Genomic DNA, 18,355 nt, shown 5'->3' on the forward strand with positions numbered 1-18,355 from the left:
CGACCAATAATTAATATCCATTATTAAGCCGTCCGGGGCTAAGAGACGATTTAACACACACACACACACACACACACACACACACACACACACACACACACACACACACACACACACACACACACACACACTTTTCACAGGGGGCAGGCGAGGGTTCGCGTGAATGTGAAAATGAAATAAACACGCGAATCTCAGCTTTGTTATGAAACGTCTCTGCTGCTCATTTATTTGATGGGGGAGCACAGTCGTTCACAACCAGCCACGGCGCTGGAGGGGTAGGGGCACGGCGCGGGCGTGCGTGTGCGCGTGTGCGCGCGCAAACGAAAGTTTCACTCTGTTCCCTGACGCCCGGCAGAGGAGCTCAAGGGTAAAAAGGGGGTCAAGTGTCGGTTCATTAGTTCAACTTGTCAGAGAAGCAGCCCGACAGTGACGGAACCACCTCGACGTGTGTGTGGGGGGGTGGGAGGGTGGGGGGGGCGAGATTGCGGGCGGAGGTGGAATAAAGCGACTCTTATTATCCCGCCAATCACCGCCGAGCGCCACGGACAAGGTCCACGAGGAGATGAACCACACGTCATCGTCTCGTGAGAGTTTTTTCTTGCTCACACAGCTCACGTGTGTTAAATCCTCCTTCCTCGACTTTCTCCACGAGCAGCAGGTTTCGCGCCAAACGTCCAATTCCGGTCCAAGGCACATACAAAAATAGGTTACATTAAAAAAAAAATCTATATATATACACACATATACATACAAACAGTTAGTTGATAAATACAGCAACAAACAAATGTATTCTGTAAAAAAAATACAAAGTAATACTTGTGCAAAAAGTTGGAACAGTAATGTCTTATTTAAAGTTCAAAAAAGGGAACACAGATATTAAAGGAAGGAGAGACTGCTTTGGGACTAATTTACCAAAGCATTCCTACCCACCCAGCACCCATCCGGAAGGAAATTGTTCAAAACCAGGATCAATCTAAACGTAGATGCTTTCAACTTCTGACACGCGCGTGCATTTAAACGCCTCCCCACCCATGGTGAAAAGAAAGATATTTGCTGCTAAACAAACACCATCTTATGGTTTCTTTTTAGCTCTCTCTCTTTCCCTTTCCCTCTCTCTCCCTCACACACACACACACACCTTTTCATTTCCGTGGTATGCCAAAAACGCTGCAGAATGGGTGGGGGGGGGGGGGGGGGGGGGGGTAGGTAATTGTGGGTAGACCTCTGGCTGAGAAGCCAACGCCTTTAACGTGAAGAAGATCTGAAGAGCCGCTCCTTTCTCGTTGTAGTGTGGCAGGGAGCTCAGCACATGTGTGTGTGTGTGTGTGTGTGTCTTTAGGATATTAAATAGTAAAGGATGGGGATTAATAATGGAACCTGACAGCTCATCTCCGCCTTTTACCTGCCCGACTGTCCCCCCAATCTTTTCCTTTCCATTCCCTCCCAACCTCTTGTTTCTCCCTCTCAGTTTCTAATCCAATGCGTGTCGCTCTCTGGCTCTGACCCTCTTTGCGCCAGCACCCTCCCCTCCTCCCCCCCCCCCTCCCTCTCAGGGCCCTCTGTCTTTCAGGGTCATGTCAGGGGAGTAGAAGAGCACGTTGGTGTCATCGTCGTCGTCATCGCTGAGGTCGACCAGGTCGGCCTGTGTGTAGCGCACCGCTCCGGGGTGGTACTCTCCGATCCGAGTCCTGTCACACAGCCGCGACTGCAGAGCCAGCTGGAACACAGAGGCACACAAGCAGAGTTTGTCATGAACACACGCCGTCTGTGCTGCTCGTACAACAACAGCTAAACCACCCCCCCCCCCCTTCAATCCGGCCATCCTCTCGCACAAAGCTGCCCTTTGACACACTCAAAGGCGTTCTCCGGGGCCCGGACGCGTGAAGACGCCGGCGGCTGCCCACTTGCCGATTAAGACGCAGAGAGCGCTGTGTTGACCCAGAGAAGTCAAGAAAAGGGTTCCACTTTATGCTAATATCCCCTGACATGCTTGTTTTTGACTCCCTCTCACTGAAGCACCGTTGTTTTCGTTTTCTACTCCACTCGACGACATGAAAGTACCGTACTTCAAACAAAATGGAGGAAGAGCGTGCCGTCACGGTCAATGGCACTCAATGTGATGCAACTTCATGGAACTGTCGAGACTTGAAAAGGAGAAAACCTGCAATGTGAGCGGCTTTGTCGTGCGGCCAATCGGAGCTCTGCTAATGATGTCATTCACACACAGATGAAGCCTCAGGTTCATGACAGGAAGAGAGCTTGCTGCGTCCAGTCCGTTGAGGGCCCAGTATGCTCCGTCAGAACATCCCCTCCCCCCACCACCTTTCTGACGTCCTGCCAGAGGGAGGCTGTGTCCGACCATTTGGCCGACCTTCTGAAGCAGACCTCCACGGCCCACTTTACGACGTCGGGTGAGCAATGAGCCGGGTGTTCGACTCCTCTCTCGTGCGCTCTTTTCAATTTTTTTATTTTATCATCACCCATTTCCCTTCGGTCACCATGTGAACAACAAGTCCAGCCTTGTAGCGCTTTTTATAAGATTCTGCAACCCTTCCGTAAAGAAGAATCGCCATCACGTCAGCTTTGCTTTTTGACCCTGAAGCGGCATGATGCTCCCCGGGTGTCTGACATTGGGGGCCCGTCCCGGCGGACACAGCCCTAGAAACGGCCCGTCTGCAGAACACCGTTTCCCTCCCAGCACTTTAATGCTTCTGATGAAGACAGTCACGTATATTTAAAGTAGAAATAACTGATGATTAGCAGAATTAGTATCAGCCAATCGAGCATGCGATGATGATTCATGACTAACAGGTAGAGACAGGATTGCCCACAGATGACTGGTGTGAACATCAGTGAGCGCACGGACACGAGCTGGTGGCGTCGGTACAATAACGACTCTGGGCGGAAGACTGTGGGATCGGTGTCACACTCTTGGATTTAATGGGTAATGGAGTTAACGAAGTGACAAAGCACAGAGTCACACCAGCCCAGCAGTTTGAACTGCTTCTTCACGTGTTGATTTCCATTCATACGGTACATACATGACGGATCAATTGAAAGATGGCTTTCTGAGCAGATGTCACGCTCAGCAGATGGATTTATTTTACCGACCTTCCTCTTCAGGGGTCCCGGATCAGGTGTTCGATTGACAGTTAAAAAAAAAACGCACGAACCAAGCAAACAGATCAGAGTTTTGACCGAAATAAAGTGTGAATGCACCCTAAAAACTTTAGAACAAATTGCTATTTTTGAACTGGATGTTCACTTGGCAACGTGTTGATGTGCATAAATATGGCACATACATGGCCTCATATAGATCCTTATATATTCCTGAACAGACCACACAATCAACAGATGGGTTTATATTTTTAGCTTTTGGAGTCATGCTGAACTCACAGCCATGGACATTTCTGTGGTTTGATTGTTTTCACTCCACCAATAAACAACATTAAAGTTCACCTGGAAGTGGTCCAGGATTCACTTCTTTGGTCCACATCAGGGTTTGATTGACAGATTTCCCTTTTTAACTGAACCCAACCGGTCAAGGGGTGTGAAACAATGATGTAAGCCTGTCAAAATAGTCAAGTCAGCAATAAAGGTGGGATCAACCTGCTGGTAAACAGGGGACTTTAAACAGAAAACTATCTGCATGGGAATAACAATGTAGTGAATTGTTCTTCCAACACAGCAGGAGATCCAAGACAGCAACAGCAAGAGTAACCCGGCTACCGACTGCTTAACACCTACATACAAGTATGATATCTGATACCTCTGTACAGGAAACAACACTGTTAAGTTTAGGCAAAAATACTTCTTGGTTAAGTTTAGGAAAAGATCGTAGAACAAATCCCTGCGAGGGCTGCCTATTTTATGCCGTGGGGTAGAGCCCGGTGGCTGTGAAGCACAGTGGGAATGTGAAAGGACAACAGAGAAATCTTCTACACGGAAAAAAGAGACACACGCCGTTTATGCGCGCCATTAAAAAAAAGAAAAGAAAAACAGAGCTTGGTGGGGACGTGGTCTAAGACTGCAGCGACAGTAATACCAGCGTGGAATGGGAGCAGCTCTTTCCTGCACACGCGCACGCGCACACGCACACACACACACACACACACACACACACGCACACACACACACACACGCACACGCACACACAAAGGAAGAAGACGAAGAAGTGAGCTCATTGCAGAGCTACAGGCGGTTCGAGGTGCATGGCTTGGATGCAGATCAATACCAGGGAAGCAAACGAATGGAAGAAGGGGGGAAGGGAGAGGGGGGGGGGATGAGAGGATGAGGGGGGGTGGGGGGGGGGGGGGGGGGTTCACAGGTGGGATGCAGACGCAATACAAAGGAGAGCGGCAGGAATAATGTACGCAAGATAAATGCCAGAGATGCTGTAACAGGGCGAAGGGAACAGAAGAGGCATGGCAGCAGAAACACGTCCAGTACGCAGGGGGAGGGAGAGAGAGAGAGAGAGAGAGAGAGAGAGAGAGAGAGAGGGAGAGAGAGAGAGAGAGAGAGAGCACGAGAGCCAAACACTGCGAAGAGAAAACAACGAAGGACGAGAGAGCCAGAGACAGGAGGCACAGAGACCCCAGGAATCTGGTTTCGTGGGTGATTAGACGAGGTGAGCAATCAGAGGATGGTGAGTTTAGTGCCAGTTGTAGCTGCTGTTTTTAGGGCTTTTTAGCAAAGGAGGGGTGGGAGTCTCGATTTGATCAGTTAAACTCCCAATTCTCAATGCGGTCGCCGAAATTTTAAGTGGTTAACCAAACTGGTCTTAAGGAAGGTATCAGTTTTACAAACCCGAAAAAGCAGGCGTAATTAATTAATATTCTTTAATATTTCAATTTCGAAACATGTTCGATGACCTCAGCCTTAATGAGGATAAGATGAACACCAATGCAGCAGCGGTTGGTCGGTGTGCTTTTTCCGTGCTGATTTTTGACAGCGGAGAACATCCTGATTCCAAGCGATCATTCAGGATATTTCCAATCCAATGTCATTTCCCCTTTATAGATTTCAACGTAGAAAAAACGTGATATCGCTCATCCAGTAAGGATTTAAAAAGAACATGTACGAATACTCTGCCCCTAATAAGTCCTCATCGCCATGTTCTTGCTGTTTGAGGTGAATGAAGTCAGGCAGCTAACTCTGCTGTGCAGGAGGATGACGTTCTTCAAAGTTCTGGCTGGTTGACCGTCTTTGCAGCTCATCTCCGCCCAACCCGCTTCAGTCATTCGATACATCAGCGTAGCGGTTGGTTCAGGTGTCTCAAAAAAAGACTACAGGTGCAGGTCTTTAGAATCAAGTAAAATAAAAACAGAACAGAAATACATCAAATCTTAATCGACATAGACTGGACCAATAGTGTGACAATGGGATGTATCGGCACGGTCGCCGAACGCTACCAATCAGTGAGGCATCAACCAATCAGGTCGGAGCAGGCTTTGGTTGAAAGCAGGTAAACATCGGGGAGCAAACAAGGCAGACGGCATTAGGAGAAATGCAATCGGGGAACCCACCAGCTGTCAGCAGACCATTATTTAGCTGGTTAACTAAACAAAATATGGATGTACACATCGCCTCTTCACTCCAATCTTGCATCTGAGGTTGCTAATCGCACTGTAAAAAACAGGGAAGCCACAAAATATGTATTCAAAATAAAAAAATAAGTGGACAAAAAGTATTTTGGGGTTGAATATAGTTTTGAGTCAGCTCTATAATTTATTTAAATAAAAAAAAAATGTCATTCTTCACTACATATTTTACTTTTGGATCGTTTTTTTTTGCATTCAGACTTTTGACCCCGATGTGGTGTAGGGGGCGGGGCATCAATGACAGGGGCGTGTATTTGTGATGTTGTATTCTTAAACCTTCACAATTCACAATTGTTTTTCAAATGGTCAAAACCTTTGACCTAGACTTGGATCCATAGTGGAGCATCTTTTATGACGTTTATTTGGGATGAACATCAGATCACGGTCACGTCACAGTGGTTGGACAACTCGTTTCACCTCTAGCAGTAGCTTTGTCTCTACCTCCAGGCCTACCTTCCAACTCCTGGAAAGGATAGCCAATTTAAAGTTTTGCCATGTGTGCCGGTGTATTGGCTCGTAGTTTGTGGGCTTACTGCTAGAAGTCTGATTTTGCGCACAATGCATTCCCAAAATACTTCACCATCTTCTGGTAAAAAGTAGAAATTCAGCTATTAAATCCATAATACTTTAAAGTGTTGGTCGGTTTGGCTGTCACGATTACTACTTTTTGTTGTGCTATATATTTCACCAAAATGAATCACGATAAACAATATTATTATAATTTTCGAACCATTTTATGCCACTGATTATATAATGATAATAAAACTATTGTCTACTAAACTAAAAAATTAGTTATTAGTCAAATCAAAATTATGCTCTTTCAAGGAACAAAGAACGTTTTATTATTCAGAATATTTAGACATTAGAATATAAAATCAGAATAGAACTGTTTTTTTAAATAAATAAGTGCGTATTAACATAAATAAGTGCAAGGGGCGGGGCAAAGCAACGGGGTTGGTGCAATGCGTAGGGTTCGAGAAAGCGTGTTCACCGGAAAGCCACAGCGCGCCAGCCGGGGAGGTTCCCGCATGTCAGTGGTGTGTGTGTGTGTGTGTGTGTGTGTGGAGACGCTGCCTGAGCAGATAAGAGTGGCAGCGCGATCAACTAAAATGTTGGTGACATTCATTGTTATGTAAAAATGGATATAATATATATCGTAGCACCAAAAATGATCGTGCTCATTTCTATATATTGTGCGGTAAGTCAATATATTGATTATTGCGACAAGCCTACTGGTTGGCATTTTACAATGCCCTAAATTCAGTCTCCCCCTTTTCACTTATGCTAACAAAGTGGGGACAAATACACAATATTAGGTAAAAAAATAAGTAAAAATCGGAATTAGATCAGATTGGGGGGGGATCCCTTCATGGCAATTACTGTTTATTTTTTAACATACATTAGGCATATACGAGTACTGTATTAAGACTCAAGCCCTTAAAAGTCATGTAAATGCATCACAGGAAAACAGCAGGAGAGAAAGAACGAGGGACAGAGAGAAAGAATACAAAGGAGAGAGAAGGAACGAGGAAGAGAATCGGCATGGGTGAGAGAATGAAAGAGGGAGAGAGATCCAGGGAGGGTGAGAGAGAGAGAGAAAGAACGAGGGAGAGAGATCCAGGGAGGGCAAGAGAGAGAGAAAGAACGAGGGAGAGAGATCCAGGGAGGGCGAGAGAGAGAGAGAAAGAACGAGGGAGAGAGATCCAGGGAGGGCGAGAGAGGGGGAAAGAACGAGGGGGAGAGATCCAGGGAGGGAGAGAGAGACAGAACGAGGGAGAGAGATCCAGGGAGGGCGAGAGAGAGAGAGAGAGAGAAAGAGAAAGAACGAAGGAGGGAAAGAAAGGGAGAGCCAGCGAGGGAGGCTTAGGAGGGGTGGGTGGTATCTGGTACCAAAGTGCAGATTTTCTGCGTTGAGGGAGGAATGCTTTGACGCTGCACCCCCCCCCCCCCCTCCCACCCCCCACCCCCCACTCCACCTCCCCCTCGTCTCCTCCGCCAATCTCGCACCTGATGTGTGGGGGCTGTTGGGAGCCGCATGCCAAGATGAATAACAACCGGCTGTTAGTCACGATAGAGCACGAACACGCGCCTCTCTCTCTCTCTCTCTCTCTCTCTCTCTCTCGCTCTCTCTCTCTCTCGCTCTCTCTCTCTCTCTCTCCCAGCGTTTTCTCTGTGATTTACGAACACATTGAGATTCCACTTCACTCCTCTGTCTCTCCGTGTGTCTCGCTCTCCCCCGACTCGCCACAGTGCAACGTTGACATTTGGGTTGAAGGTCATCCCACACATTCCAGGCTTCCACATTGCGCTCGTGACCCATTATCAGCGCGGTTGGTGGCACTGAGTTGGTGACAATACGTGTGTGTGTGTTTCTACGCGTGAACTAAGACCACGGGGACTTCCTTTTCTCCATTGTGGTTCAATAACAGATGTGGCTCATATCTGCCTGTGTCCTCTGTGGAGAATTGTATTGATTGTAGTGTTTATTGAAATGCAACCATTAAGGGTTTATGGTTCATCCGCCTGGCCTCTTTTCCTTCAGTACATTTTCCTAAAAGCTTGATTCGCTCCATTGAAGATTTTTTTTTACTTTTTACAAAGTGATCATGAAATACAAATGGTTTAATCTACAGTCCAAAATAAAAAAAGTACAGTTCCGACCTTTTCGATCAAAGGAACACCATCTGTTAGGCATTTCTGCTCGATACGTTTCAACTACTTATTAAGTTCAGTGTCCCCTGTAGGTTTACGGCCGACGGTACTGGGGGAGCACTGGGGCCAACTGGGCTCTGTTTGTCCCCTGAGGAGAAAGCGGAGGTTTGTTGCCTATATTCACGTTTGGTGTCTTGGTTATATGTTCAATAACAGCCTGTAAGCGTAAAGCCTAGTTTATGGTTCTGCGTTTTTCAGAGAAACGCAAGGACACGCACATGCAGGAGCCCCTTGTGCGCCTTTTCACCCCCTCTTTTGCGTTCGAGCGTGCGTCGACCAATTAGCGTCAAAAGCTACGCAGGCCTCACGCGGCCCGCAAGGCTGTGATTGGTCTGCTAACTTCATCATTTCCGGAGTCTCACATTTCCGGTTTCATAGCATAATATCCAAGATTTTTTTTACGAGAGAATGGATCAGATTGAAGAGCTTTTGTAAGAAGAAAGCCGTAAATATGACCACTTACACAACCCGTCATCGGGAAAAATATGTCGAAAAGGTGATGAAAAGCAGCAGTGGTGATGCAGGGGGCAAAAAAGTCTCTGATAAATAAATAAATAAACAAACCAACCAACGACTTCCACACACAAAGACGTCATTCTTTAGGTCGCCTTTGACAAAAAACGTTCCTCCACCTGGTGTTCTGGTGGTGAATTGCTTTAAAATATAATCACCATCTTTCGAAAAAAATGGTTTCTCTTGGCCTTGTACTCACTTATAAATACCTAAAGTGGTTATTTCACGTAATTTAAAAGATAAGGAAATAGAAGTTAGGTGTTTGGCCGTTGCTAGCTGTCCTGCCCAAGTCAAGAGATTTGTTGTTCACAATTAAATGGGGGTTTTTTTGGGAGGGGGGCGGGCACGTACAAGTAGTTGGATGAAATTGAACGTGTCCTTAAGTAAGCATGGATCCCTAAGTATTAGTTTTAGCTCCCGTGGTCGACCACGCATGCCTGACATGACCTTTTTTTTTTTTTTTCAATGGAAGGCAATCGAACGGCACTGCATTGGCAATCAACCTATTGGGCCCCCCCGCCTTAGAGGAGGATCCCTCTCCCTAGATGGACAGACTGCGATGGATGTCATGTGTACAGAAGGAAGAGCGTAAAAGACGTCCAATATGTTCAATTCCTCTGCGTTCAGGATCTCCTGATCGTTCCTTTGAGCTTATTGGCCGCAAAAAAATCATGTTTTCGGTGATCAACTATTCCCCCTTTTGAAGAACGACGGCCACGCGCAATCATTCCGATTGATTCAAATGAACCAGATAGTTTGAACCGTTCAGACACCAAGATAACCTGATTTCAATGATGGGATTATTTTGAGCTGGCTAATAGGACATTTGATAAAGTTAGTTGAACGACGTACGAGGAACAGGGTCCAGAACAGTCAACCCTTTTTATTGTTGTCAAACAAAAAAAAAAAAAAGTGTTGTTACCAGGTCCGAAAAAAACGACTTGTTGTTGCAACGTGTTCAGACATCAATCGGTAAGTTAGATTCCACACATTCGCATAGTGGTGCGCATGTCTGAACGGGCCGGTGTGTGTGTGCAGCTGCTGTACCTGCATGCCAGTGGGGCTCAGAAGGCTCCACCCGTCCCGATCCAGGCCGAAGACAAACGCATTGGCCAAGCCATGGAGCGGTGCCGACAGGACGTGCAACAGGGTGAGCGGGAAAGACGGATCCTGTGGGTAGAAGGCATTGTGGAGCCTGTTGGAGAAACGGAAGCATTACGCTCCTGCTTTTTGCAAATGACGAGAACACTTGCACGAGAGTTTCAGAGATGAGGATAAAGCCATTGATGGAGAAGTCAGCCACTGCAGCAACAACAACAACAAAAAAGAAGGTAGAAAAGCGAGAAAAGGCGGCGAGCAAGATGTTGATCGACAGAGCGCCAGAAAAGTGGGAGGGAGAGAGGGAGAGAGGGAGAGGACAAGTGAGTGACAGACTGAGGGACAGGGTGAGAACAGGGAGGTAATGAGAGCGGGCGGCGGGGGTAAGAAAGGAGAGGAGGGCAAGAGACGGGGTGGGGGCGGCGAGGGGGGGGGGGGGGGGGGGGAAGGGCAAAGAGCGGGCGAGCTTTATATCAGCGTTTAAGAGCCCATTAGGCAGCGCGAGGCGGCCGGGCTGACACATTCTTGGCTGCCGCCTCGACAGCACGCAGCACTTTACAAGGACAGGAGAAGTGGAGCGCTCGGCTTCTCTCATCTCAGCTTCCTGCTTCTCCTGACCACAATTTTTTGTCGTTCCATCTTCTCTTTTCTCATTCCGTGCACGTCCCCCCAGACACAAAAACACACACACACACACGTTCTCCCTCCCTCCCTCCCCTTCTTTCTACGAGATCTCTCCCATTGCTTTGTATTCAGTTTCATCCGTCTGGCTATCTCATTTTCATCTCCACTCGCGAGGGCGATCCTCGATTCTTCTCTTTTCAATTCCTCTCCCAGCGTCCGTATCTCTCTCCGGGAGCCTGGGGCTTGACTGGAAGGAGAACCTGATATTGTGCGGAGGGGCGGCAGACTAATGGCTGCCTCCGAGGACGATGCCGCTCAGCCATTAACCCTGGATTAACCCTGTATTAGCGCTGCTCGTCGGGTTAGCCCGCCGCTAATGTCTTTTATTGATCTATTAGCCGGAGGATCCAAACCGCACGCAGCAGAGCATCTCTCCCTGCGCAGAGGGAATTGCGCAGCGGTTGACCTCAGGGGTCGGCAAAGTCATGCCCAAGCACCCAGCGGGGAACCCCCCCTCCCCCCTCCCCCCCAGCTGGGAAGGAAGGAAGGTACAAAAGACGACCATTTTAGGGAAAAGAACCAATGATGCATTTTTGTTAAAAAGAGCATTGCAAGACTCATCTCATGGAGTTCTCCAGTAATCTACAGCTGCGGGTGTTTTAAACTATTGTCCCAGTGAACGTCTTCACCTCCCTGCTCACACTGTGCACACATCCACAAAAATGTAGAACCGGACGCCAGCCAAGCTGCTACAAATAAGACAAAATCTGGGACTATAAGCGACCAAGTGTAACTGTGGAGATATCCACACGGAACAGATTTATTGACCGTGTTTCAAAGAACACAATGTGCGATTTATCTTTTAGAACTTTGATACTGTCTGTAGCATTTTTTTGTACAATGCATTGAATTATCAGCATGAACCTTCAGAATAAATCTTACTGCCATGTATGTAAATCCAAATAATCTCCCAAAGGATGTAACAATGTTGTGTTTGCAATGGCGAGTAGGTGAATATATGAAAAATGTGTTAATATGAAAAACAAAAGGTAACCGATCATTTTAGGCATGTTGTCAATCGTTTGGTGTAAGCCCATAAAGAGATCGCAGTTAATGTGGTATTACTATAAATGATTACTGGTCGATCCACATGACGGCAACATTTACACTGATAAATATAAATTAAATATATAGTCTGCGGCCACTTTATGAGTTCCTGTCGGGTGAAGGCAGAAGCCGGAAGGAGGACTCAAAGGCCGACAGGGACCAGGGACATCCACTCGATCAGAGACGCAAACAAGCACAACATGCAAAGACGCGACAAGGGGCACAAGACAAACAGGGCTTGAATACACAGGGGGGGTGCAGGTGAGTGGACACAGGTGGATACCATCATGGACACTGCAGACAATCACAGGGGAGGACAGGCCAGGGCAGGAAGTGTTACCCCAGGGAGACATGAGGCATGAAAACTACAAAGTAAAACAGGAAGTAAACCCAAACCGTGACGGTTACACCTTGCTAGGAAAAGGTTGACCCCTTTTGGCATCAGAACTACCTTAATTCTGTGTAGCATAGATTCAACAAGGAGTTGGAAACATTCCTCGCAAAATGTGGTCCTGTTTGACATAAAATGACACATTAGCTGTAGATTTATCAGCTACACATCCGGGACGTTCCTCCACATCCCAAAGGTGCTCAATTGGATTGAGATGTGGTGACTGGAGGCCATTAGAGTACAGTCAACTCATTGTGATGTTCAAGAAACCACTTGGAGATGATGTGAGCTTTGTGGCGTGGTGCATTACCCTGCTGGAAGTAGCCATCAGAAGATGGTGCACTGTGGTCATAAAGGGATGGACATGGTCAGCAACAGTACTTGTTTAAACCACGCTCAATTGGTACTGAGGGGCCCATGGTGTGGCATAAAATATTCCCCACACCATTACACCGCCACTTTCATGTTGGTCACGCCCCATTCTGACCCTTAAATGTGTTACTGTTGCTTTTCTATCTCCAACCACTCAACAAGGCAATTTGGTCCACACCACCGCCGCTTACTGGATATTTGATCTTTTTCGGACCATTCTTTCTAAACCTTAGAGATGGCTGTGCCACGGACAATCCTGGTGGAATTGGAAGTTTTTGAAAAACCAACATCAATGTTCAGTCACTCATTGTGATGCTCGCGTTGAACTCCAGCAGGTAATCATCACCACATGTAGATGCCTAAATGCACTGACTTGCTGCCATGTGATGATTAGCTATTTGTGTTAACAAGCGATTGAGCAGGTTTCACTAATAAAATGGCCAAGCATTATATTTTAGTAACTATGTGACATTCTTACAGGGAATGTCAAGTAAATCAAAATTAGTAGTGTCCTAATTTGAGGCAAATCTTTAGTATGTTATCTTTTTGTTTGATATTTACGCATGATATCACATGACATGCTTGTGCTTCATGTTTTTGGTGTGCCATGGAAATGTATTTCTCTGCACCAACGATTACAATCAAGTAACAATCAGCATTGGACCAACAGGTGCTCGAAGTTGATGACATCCTTCCAACAATTAACAAAATGACTCTCAGGCTGTTGCTCAGTCTTTGGTTTGTTGCCCAGCCCTCCATCCTGTGAACATCAAAAAGACGGCACCTTGAAATGACAGTTTGGAGGCACTTTTTTACTTTGTCAAACCAAACAAGCGCATCATTATGATCTTTTCGACTTCCCTTGAAAACCCTAGAGAGCTGCAGGTGAGCAGCACAGAAGATGATTATGGAGATCCGTCCGCAAATCTGCTTATAATCCTCTCTTATCCTCTTTTGCAGCACCAGGTTGTCGGTTTATTTGCTGCTAATCTGTCGTCATTTTACCTTCCGGCAAACCCTTTGAAAAGTTGTGACGGTGAAAGAAACCGCAAGTTGGGCTGGCCCAAGATGGAGACCCAACTTTTGCTTTCTGGATAATGGTGTAGACTAAATGCGGCTTAAAATAAAACCAACAGTGCAGCCAATGGAGCGTGGAGCGGCGTGTCCTGGCACTTGTCGGAGTGAGGAGCGTTTTTTCGGAACGTCGCCGCCTATTTTCTGGGTCGGCCTCCTGCTGCTGTATCTCCGAGGACCAGACCAGCTGCTGCTCACATTCATTTCACTTCCCATTAAAGGTGAAATAAATCAGCAGTCCCTGTGCAACGTCCTTAGAGACGAGGGAGAAACACACACAAACACACACACACACACACACACGACTGGCTGTGAGTGTGCTCATAGGTGTGTGCATGCAGTCTAACCCAGGTCATATGCATTGAGGATGTCAGATGGAGAGGAAATGCAGTGGATGTGTCTTTTGTGTATGCGCGTCTACCAGTGTGTGTGTGTGTGTGTGTGTGTGCGCGTGTGTGTCTCTCTGACAGCGCAGCGGTGAGAGTGAGTGGGTCTGTGTGAAGGGGGGCTATTTCTGGCGTCTCATTTTTTTTTTTTTTTCCTGCTGCCGCAAAGAAATGCGATCGGCGTCCGGGAAACGAGAGCTGGCAGCAAGCAATCATCTGCCTGCCACACACACACGCACACACACACACACGCACACACACACGCACACACCTCGCAGCGCCGAGCAACACGCGCCATGGCAACGGAACAGCCGCAATTAGAGGCGAAGAGCCTTTCCCCTCCATCGAGGGAGAGACGGAGAGCGAAATGAAAGGAAGAATGAAAGAGCAGGCGAGAGAGAGAGACAGGAAGAGGGGAGGGGTGGGGGGGGGGGGGGGGGGGGGGGGACGAATGTCAGAGAAACAGCACCGCTCAGGAAGGAGAGAGGGAGAGGAAAGGAGAACGCGATAAAGAGGTGAGAATGTGCAAGAGCGAGGCGGCGAAGGGGAAGGAGGGCCGAGAGCAATGGAGGAAGAGGGGGAGGAGGGGGGAGGAACAGGAGGGGGGAAGGAGGAGGAGGGAGCAGACTAAAGGGGTGACGCTGAATGGAAAAGACTAAAAAAGCAGAGGAGGCAGAGAGCGAGGAAGAAGGAGCACAATGAGGAGGAGGAGGAGGAGGAGATACCCTGATTGCGAGACAAACAAAAGAAGAGAAAACCAAGATAAGACGAGAGGACGGTTAGAGAGAGAGAGACGGAGGAGGTGGAGGGACGGGTGGAGGCCTACAGAGGAGGAGGAGGAGGGGGGCAGTTTCTCCTCTGTGAGCTGGGCTAATGAAAGATGAATGAGGCAGGCAGTGGTGGGAAGGAGAGTGTGGCTGCGGGCGATGCCTGGCTGAGCTGCTGAGTGTGTGTGTGTGTGTGTGTGTGTGTGTGTGTGTGTGTGTGTGTGCGGTCAGTTAAGCGAATCCCAGTCGGCTGACTGGTGTTGGACAACAGGGACAGCATTGTGTTTACTGTAGGACTGGGGAGCAAGCGGTCAACAACACTAAAACGCGCTCGCACGCACAGGGCTGACATGTTCCACTTCCAGGGGGGGGGGGGATCCCGCCGCCACCTGTGAGCGCCGAGCGGGTCGTTAGCACCGAAAGCCCCGCTCGCTGATTCAGACCTTCCCCCTATCGCGCTGCCAGTCACCCTTTGAGCCCGTCTCCCTCTCCTTTCATCCGCTGCCTCTACCTATCGATATCCCACCCTACCAGTCCATGCAACTCTCAGCCCCCCCCCCCCACCACCACCACCACCACCACCACGGCAGAGTCCACCTCTTTTCTTTTGGGTTGGTGTCTAATTGTTTGTCCTGAGCGCTGTGGGAGAAGCAGAACTGTAGCAGCGCCGATGAGAACTCCCCTTCCTGGAAAAGAGAGCGGCCAGACAGAGAAGTCACTCTGACCCCGATTGCCCTTCTTCCTCTCTCCGACCGACCCGGCTGCCTGCCTGACTCCCGATTCTCTCTTCTCCTCCCCTCCTCCTCCCCCCCCACTCCCTGCAGACACATCACATGCTTTCGCAGTTCCAAAACAAGGCCTTGGTGCTGCTGCTGACGGCCAATCTCAGACTAAAAGGGATTTCTGCCAAAACGGGCTTTATGCCGGGATTCTCTGTTACGGTCAGATTGCCGTTTGGCTGCCTCCAAGTATGACGCGGCGTGAGGAGAGGGAGTGTTATTAGCGTTTATTTATGCAACTGTGGTGCCCTAATGGGGGGGGTGTTATGTACTTGAATTTAAAAAAAAGTATGAAAACTGATTAATCTTAATGCCCCTGAAATGAAATCCAGGTCCAATTAGAGAAATGAAAATGTAACAGCAAAATGACAAAAGACAAACACTTCCCACAAACAGACATGAGGAAACATTAACTAGAAATTGCCACACTTCATTAAAGTCTAATTATGCTTCATGATACTTCTGGGCGTGATTGCCTTTTATTGAATTTGAATGGAGACAAATTCTTCAGAGAATGATCGGATGATCCCAAATTTTTAAATTCCAACAAAGTCATAAATAACAAAAAGAGAACGGTCGCTAAACAATCGGAAGAAGACCCGATCTGTGGTCACAGCGGATCAAAGGGTCCCAGGGTTGGTTAATCACTTGTCTGTTGCGCATGGGCGGCAGCCCTAAGGACAGCAAAGACAAGAGGGAAAGAGGACAAGAGGACAGGCCTCCCATTGTACGGAGACATCATGTGATCAGCCACTTCAATGTGTGTGGAGCTGGAATGCTTGGGAACTCTTTGCTTTGTGGATACGGACATGTGCATGATCTACTTTGATCATAAGGTCAACGTGGAGATTACCGTCACGGTTATGGGTTTGACTCACACATGCACGCACGCACACACACACGCACGCACGCACGCACGCACGCACGCACACACACTTCTTGTCATCTCTCCGTGCAAAACTAATTTTTCTGGAATCAGGCTGAGACACACAAACAGGCAGGCATGTCGTGCAAAAAACGAACCCCACACGGGCACACACTTAAAAATGTGAGCACATGCACACATGCGCGCACGCACACACACACACAGAGACAAAGAGGCACACACAGACCTTGGGGACCGAAGCGGCTAACGTTCACCGACAGAATAAAACCCAAACAAAGAGACATCCTGTTTCCTGGAACACAACACCACTCAACCCTCTGTGCAGGGAGCAGCTAGTAAGCGCGCACGCACGCACGCGCACACACACACACACATAAAACCAACTCATTGTCCACCACCGTGCATGTGTTTCCATGCGCCTGATTCATGTACCGGCGTGTGTTTGTGTGTCCTGTGATGCCACTGGCTGTGCCTTTGACTGTCGGTTGCACGTGAACTCATGCCTGTGAGTTGTTGTGGCCAGAAGTGTGCATGTGTGTGTGTGTGTGTGTGTGTGCGCGCGCGCACGCGCAAAAGAGAGAGAGCGCGGCAGGGAGAGCAGATGATAGAGTAGACTTTAGCGATTCCCTGGAGTGTGAGGCAGCGTTTACGGCACTCTCAGAGCAGCCAGAGTGATGAATATTTAAAGACGTGCCTGAAAGAGCAGAGGGGGCGGCGGGGGGGGGGGGGGTGGTGGTGGTTTGGGGGATGCGCTTGGATGTGTTCGTGTTTGCATGTGCATGTGAAAGCGCGTGCGAGGGAGGTTTATCTAGCATCTCCTTTAGCATTTGCACCAAATGCATGAATATGAATGTATATGCGTATAGACGTGTAGTTTGGGAGCCTATAGAAGACAACATGCTTCTATACAACTCGTATGTAGTAATATACGGACTTGTATAGCATTTATCTGCCTGTATATGTGGTACTCTTTGCATGTCTGTATCCTATGTGTTGAAAGAAGTATTTTACATCCGCACAGTAATTTACATGCATGCAAATGTGTATTCACATGTCCACTACGATATTAAATCTAGAGCCTGTGTGTGTGTGTGTGTGTGTGTGTTTGCACTTCACACAGCCCTGTAGGCCAGCTCTCTGTCTCGCTAAATGGGGATGAATAGCAGTGCGCCGGCGCTGCTGCTCAACGGGAGACGAATGGCTACGGGGCTCTCCGTCTCCGGTTACAAAGCGATCGCTGCCTGAGACGCAGCGGCACAAGTGCCCGCACACATGGGCACGCACACGCACAGGGTAGGCGTGATCAGACATCCACCCACATATTATCTAGGCCGCACGGACGCACGTGTCACACAGGCAATCAGAGGGTTCAGAGAGCGTGCGGCGTGGAGCTGCTGACATCTTTGACTTTGGGGGGGGGGGGGGTTTCGGGGTTTTTGGGGGAAATGTTCGAGACTAATCCGATTGTTCTACGTGCTTTTTAGTGAGATCAATTCTGCCGTGGGAGATTCAAATGTAATTCAGCTAATTTGGTGGCGAGCCGACCCCCTGGGGAGCATTAACGGGAACCTGGAGACTCCTTTCCGCACAGCTCAGAGATCAAAGCAACAAGGGGTCGGAACTAAAAAAAAAAGACTTCACATACCACCAAGTTATATAGAACTCAAAAAACTAATTTTTGTAAACACAAGAAAATAAAAGTAAGGCCACAGAGGAATTTTTAAAAGAAAACTGAAGGGTTGGAACAGTTTTTGGTACCTTTCAGTATCTTCAGGTAAACACAATAAAAGGGCTGCGCAGTGGCAAGTGTCACGACACAGTATATCGGGATATTTTGTTTTGTTCCCATACATTTCTTGATGACATTAAATACAGGTGTAGCACCTGGATCGCACCAAAACTACTTCAAAAGGTGTTTGCACATAGTTACTCAGAAGAGTACACCACAAACTGGGATTCGCTCGCCACAGAAAAGAAATAGCGGAGGGGCGGGGGCAGGTTTTGACTCGTTTCGTCACCTTTTTGTTAATCAGGAGCAATACATCG

At 48.0% G+C, this 18,355-nt stretch overlaps 1 protein-coding gene across 3 annotated transcripts in view; it reads right to left on the reverse strand.

Moving 5' to 3' along the window:
• Positions 1 to 1,191: 1,191 nt before the first annotated feature.
• si:dkey-100n23.5 overlaps positions 1,192 to 18,355 on the reverse strand; it is a 43,051-nt gene continuing 25,887 nt past the window's right edge. For 2 of the 3 annotated variants that reach the window (XM_037488750.2, XM_037488749.2), the window contains 2 exons: positions 9,873 to 10,020; positions 1,551 to 1,717 (listed from right to left, as the gene is read on the reverse strand). In XM_037488750.2, coding sequence (XP_037344647.2) covers positions 1,692 to 1,717; positions 9,873 to 10,020 — 174 coding nt within the window. In that variant the 3' untranslated portion in view covers positions 1,551 to 1,691. Of the gene's footprint in view, positions 1,718 to 9,872; positions 10,021 to 18,355 lie in introns of all 3 variants that reach the window. The other variant, XM_037488748.2, reaches the window with a different exon arrangement.

Source organism: Pungitius pungitius, chromosome 10 (assembly GCF_949316345.1).
Source record: "Pungitius pungitius chromosome 10, fPunPun2.1, whole genome shotgun sequence".
NCBI lineage: Eukaryota > Metazoa > Chordata > Actinopteri > Perciformes > Gasterosteidae > Pungitius > Pungitius pungitius.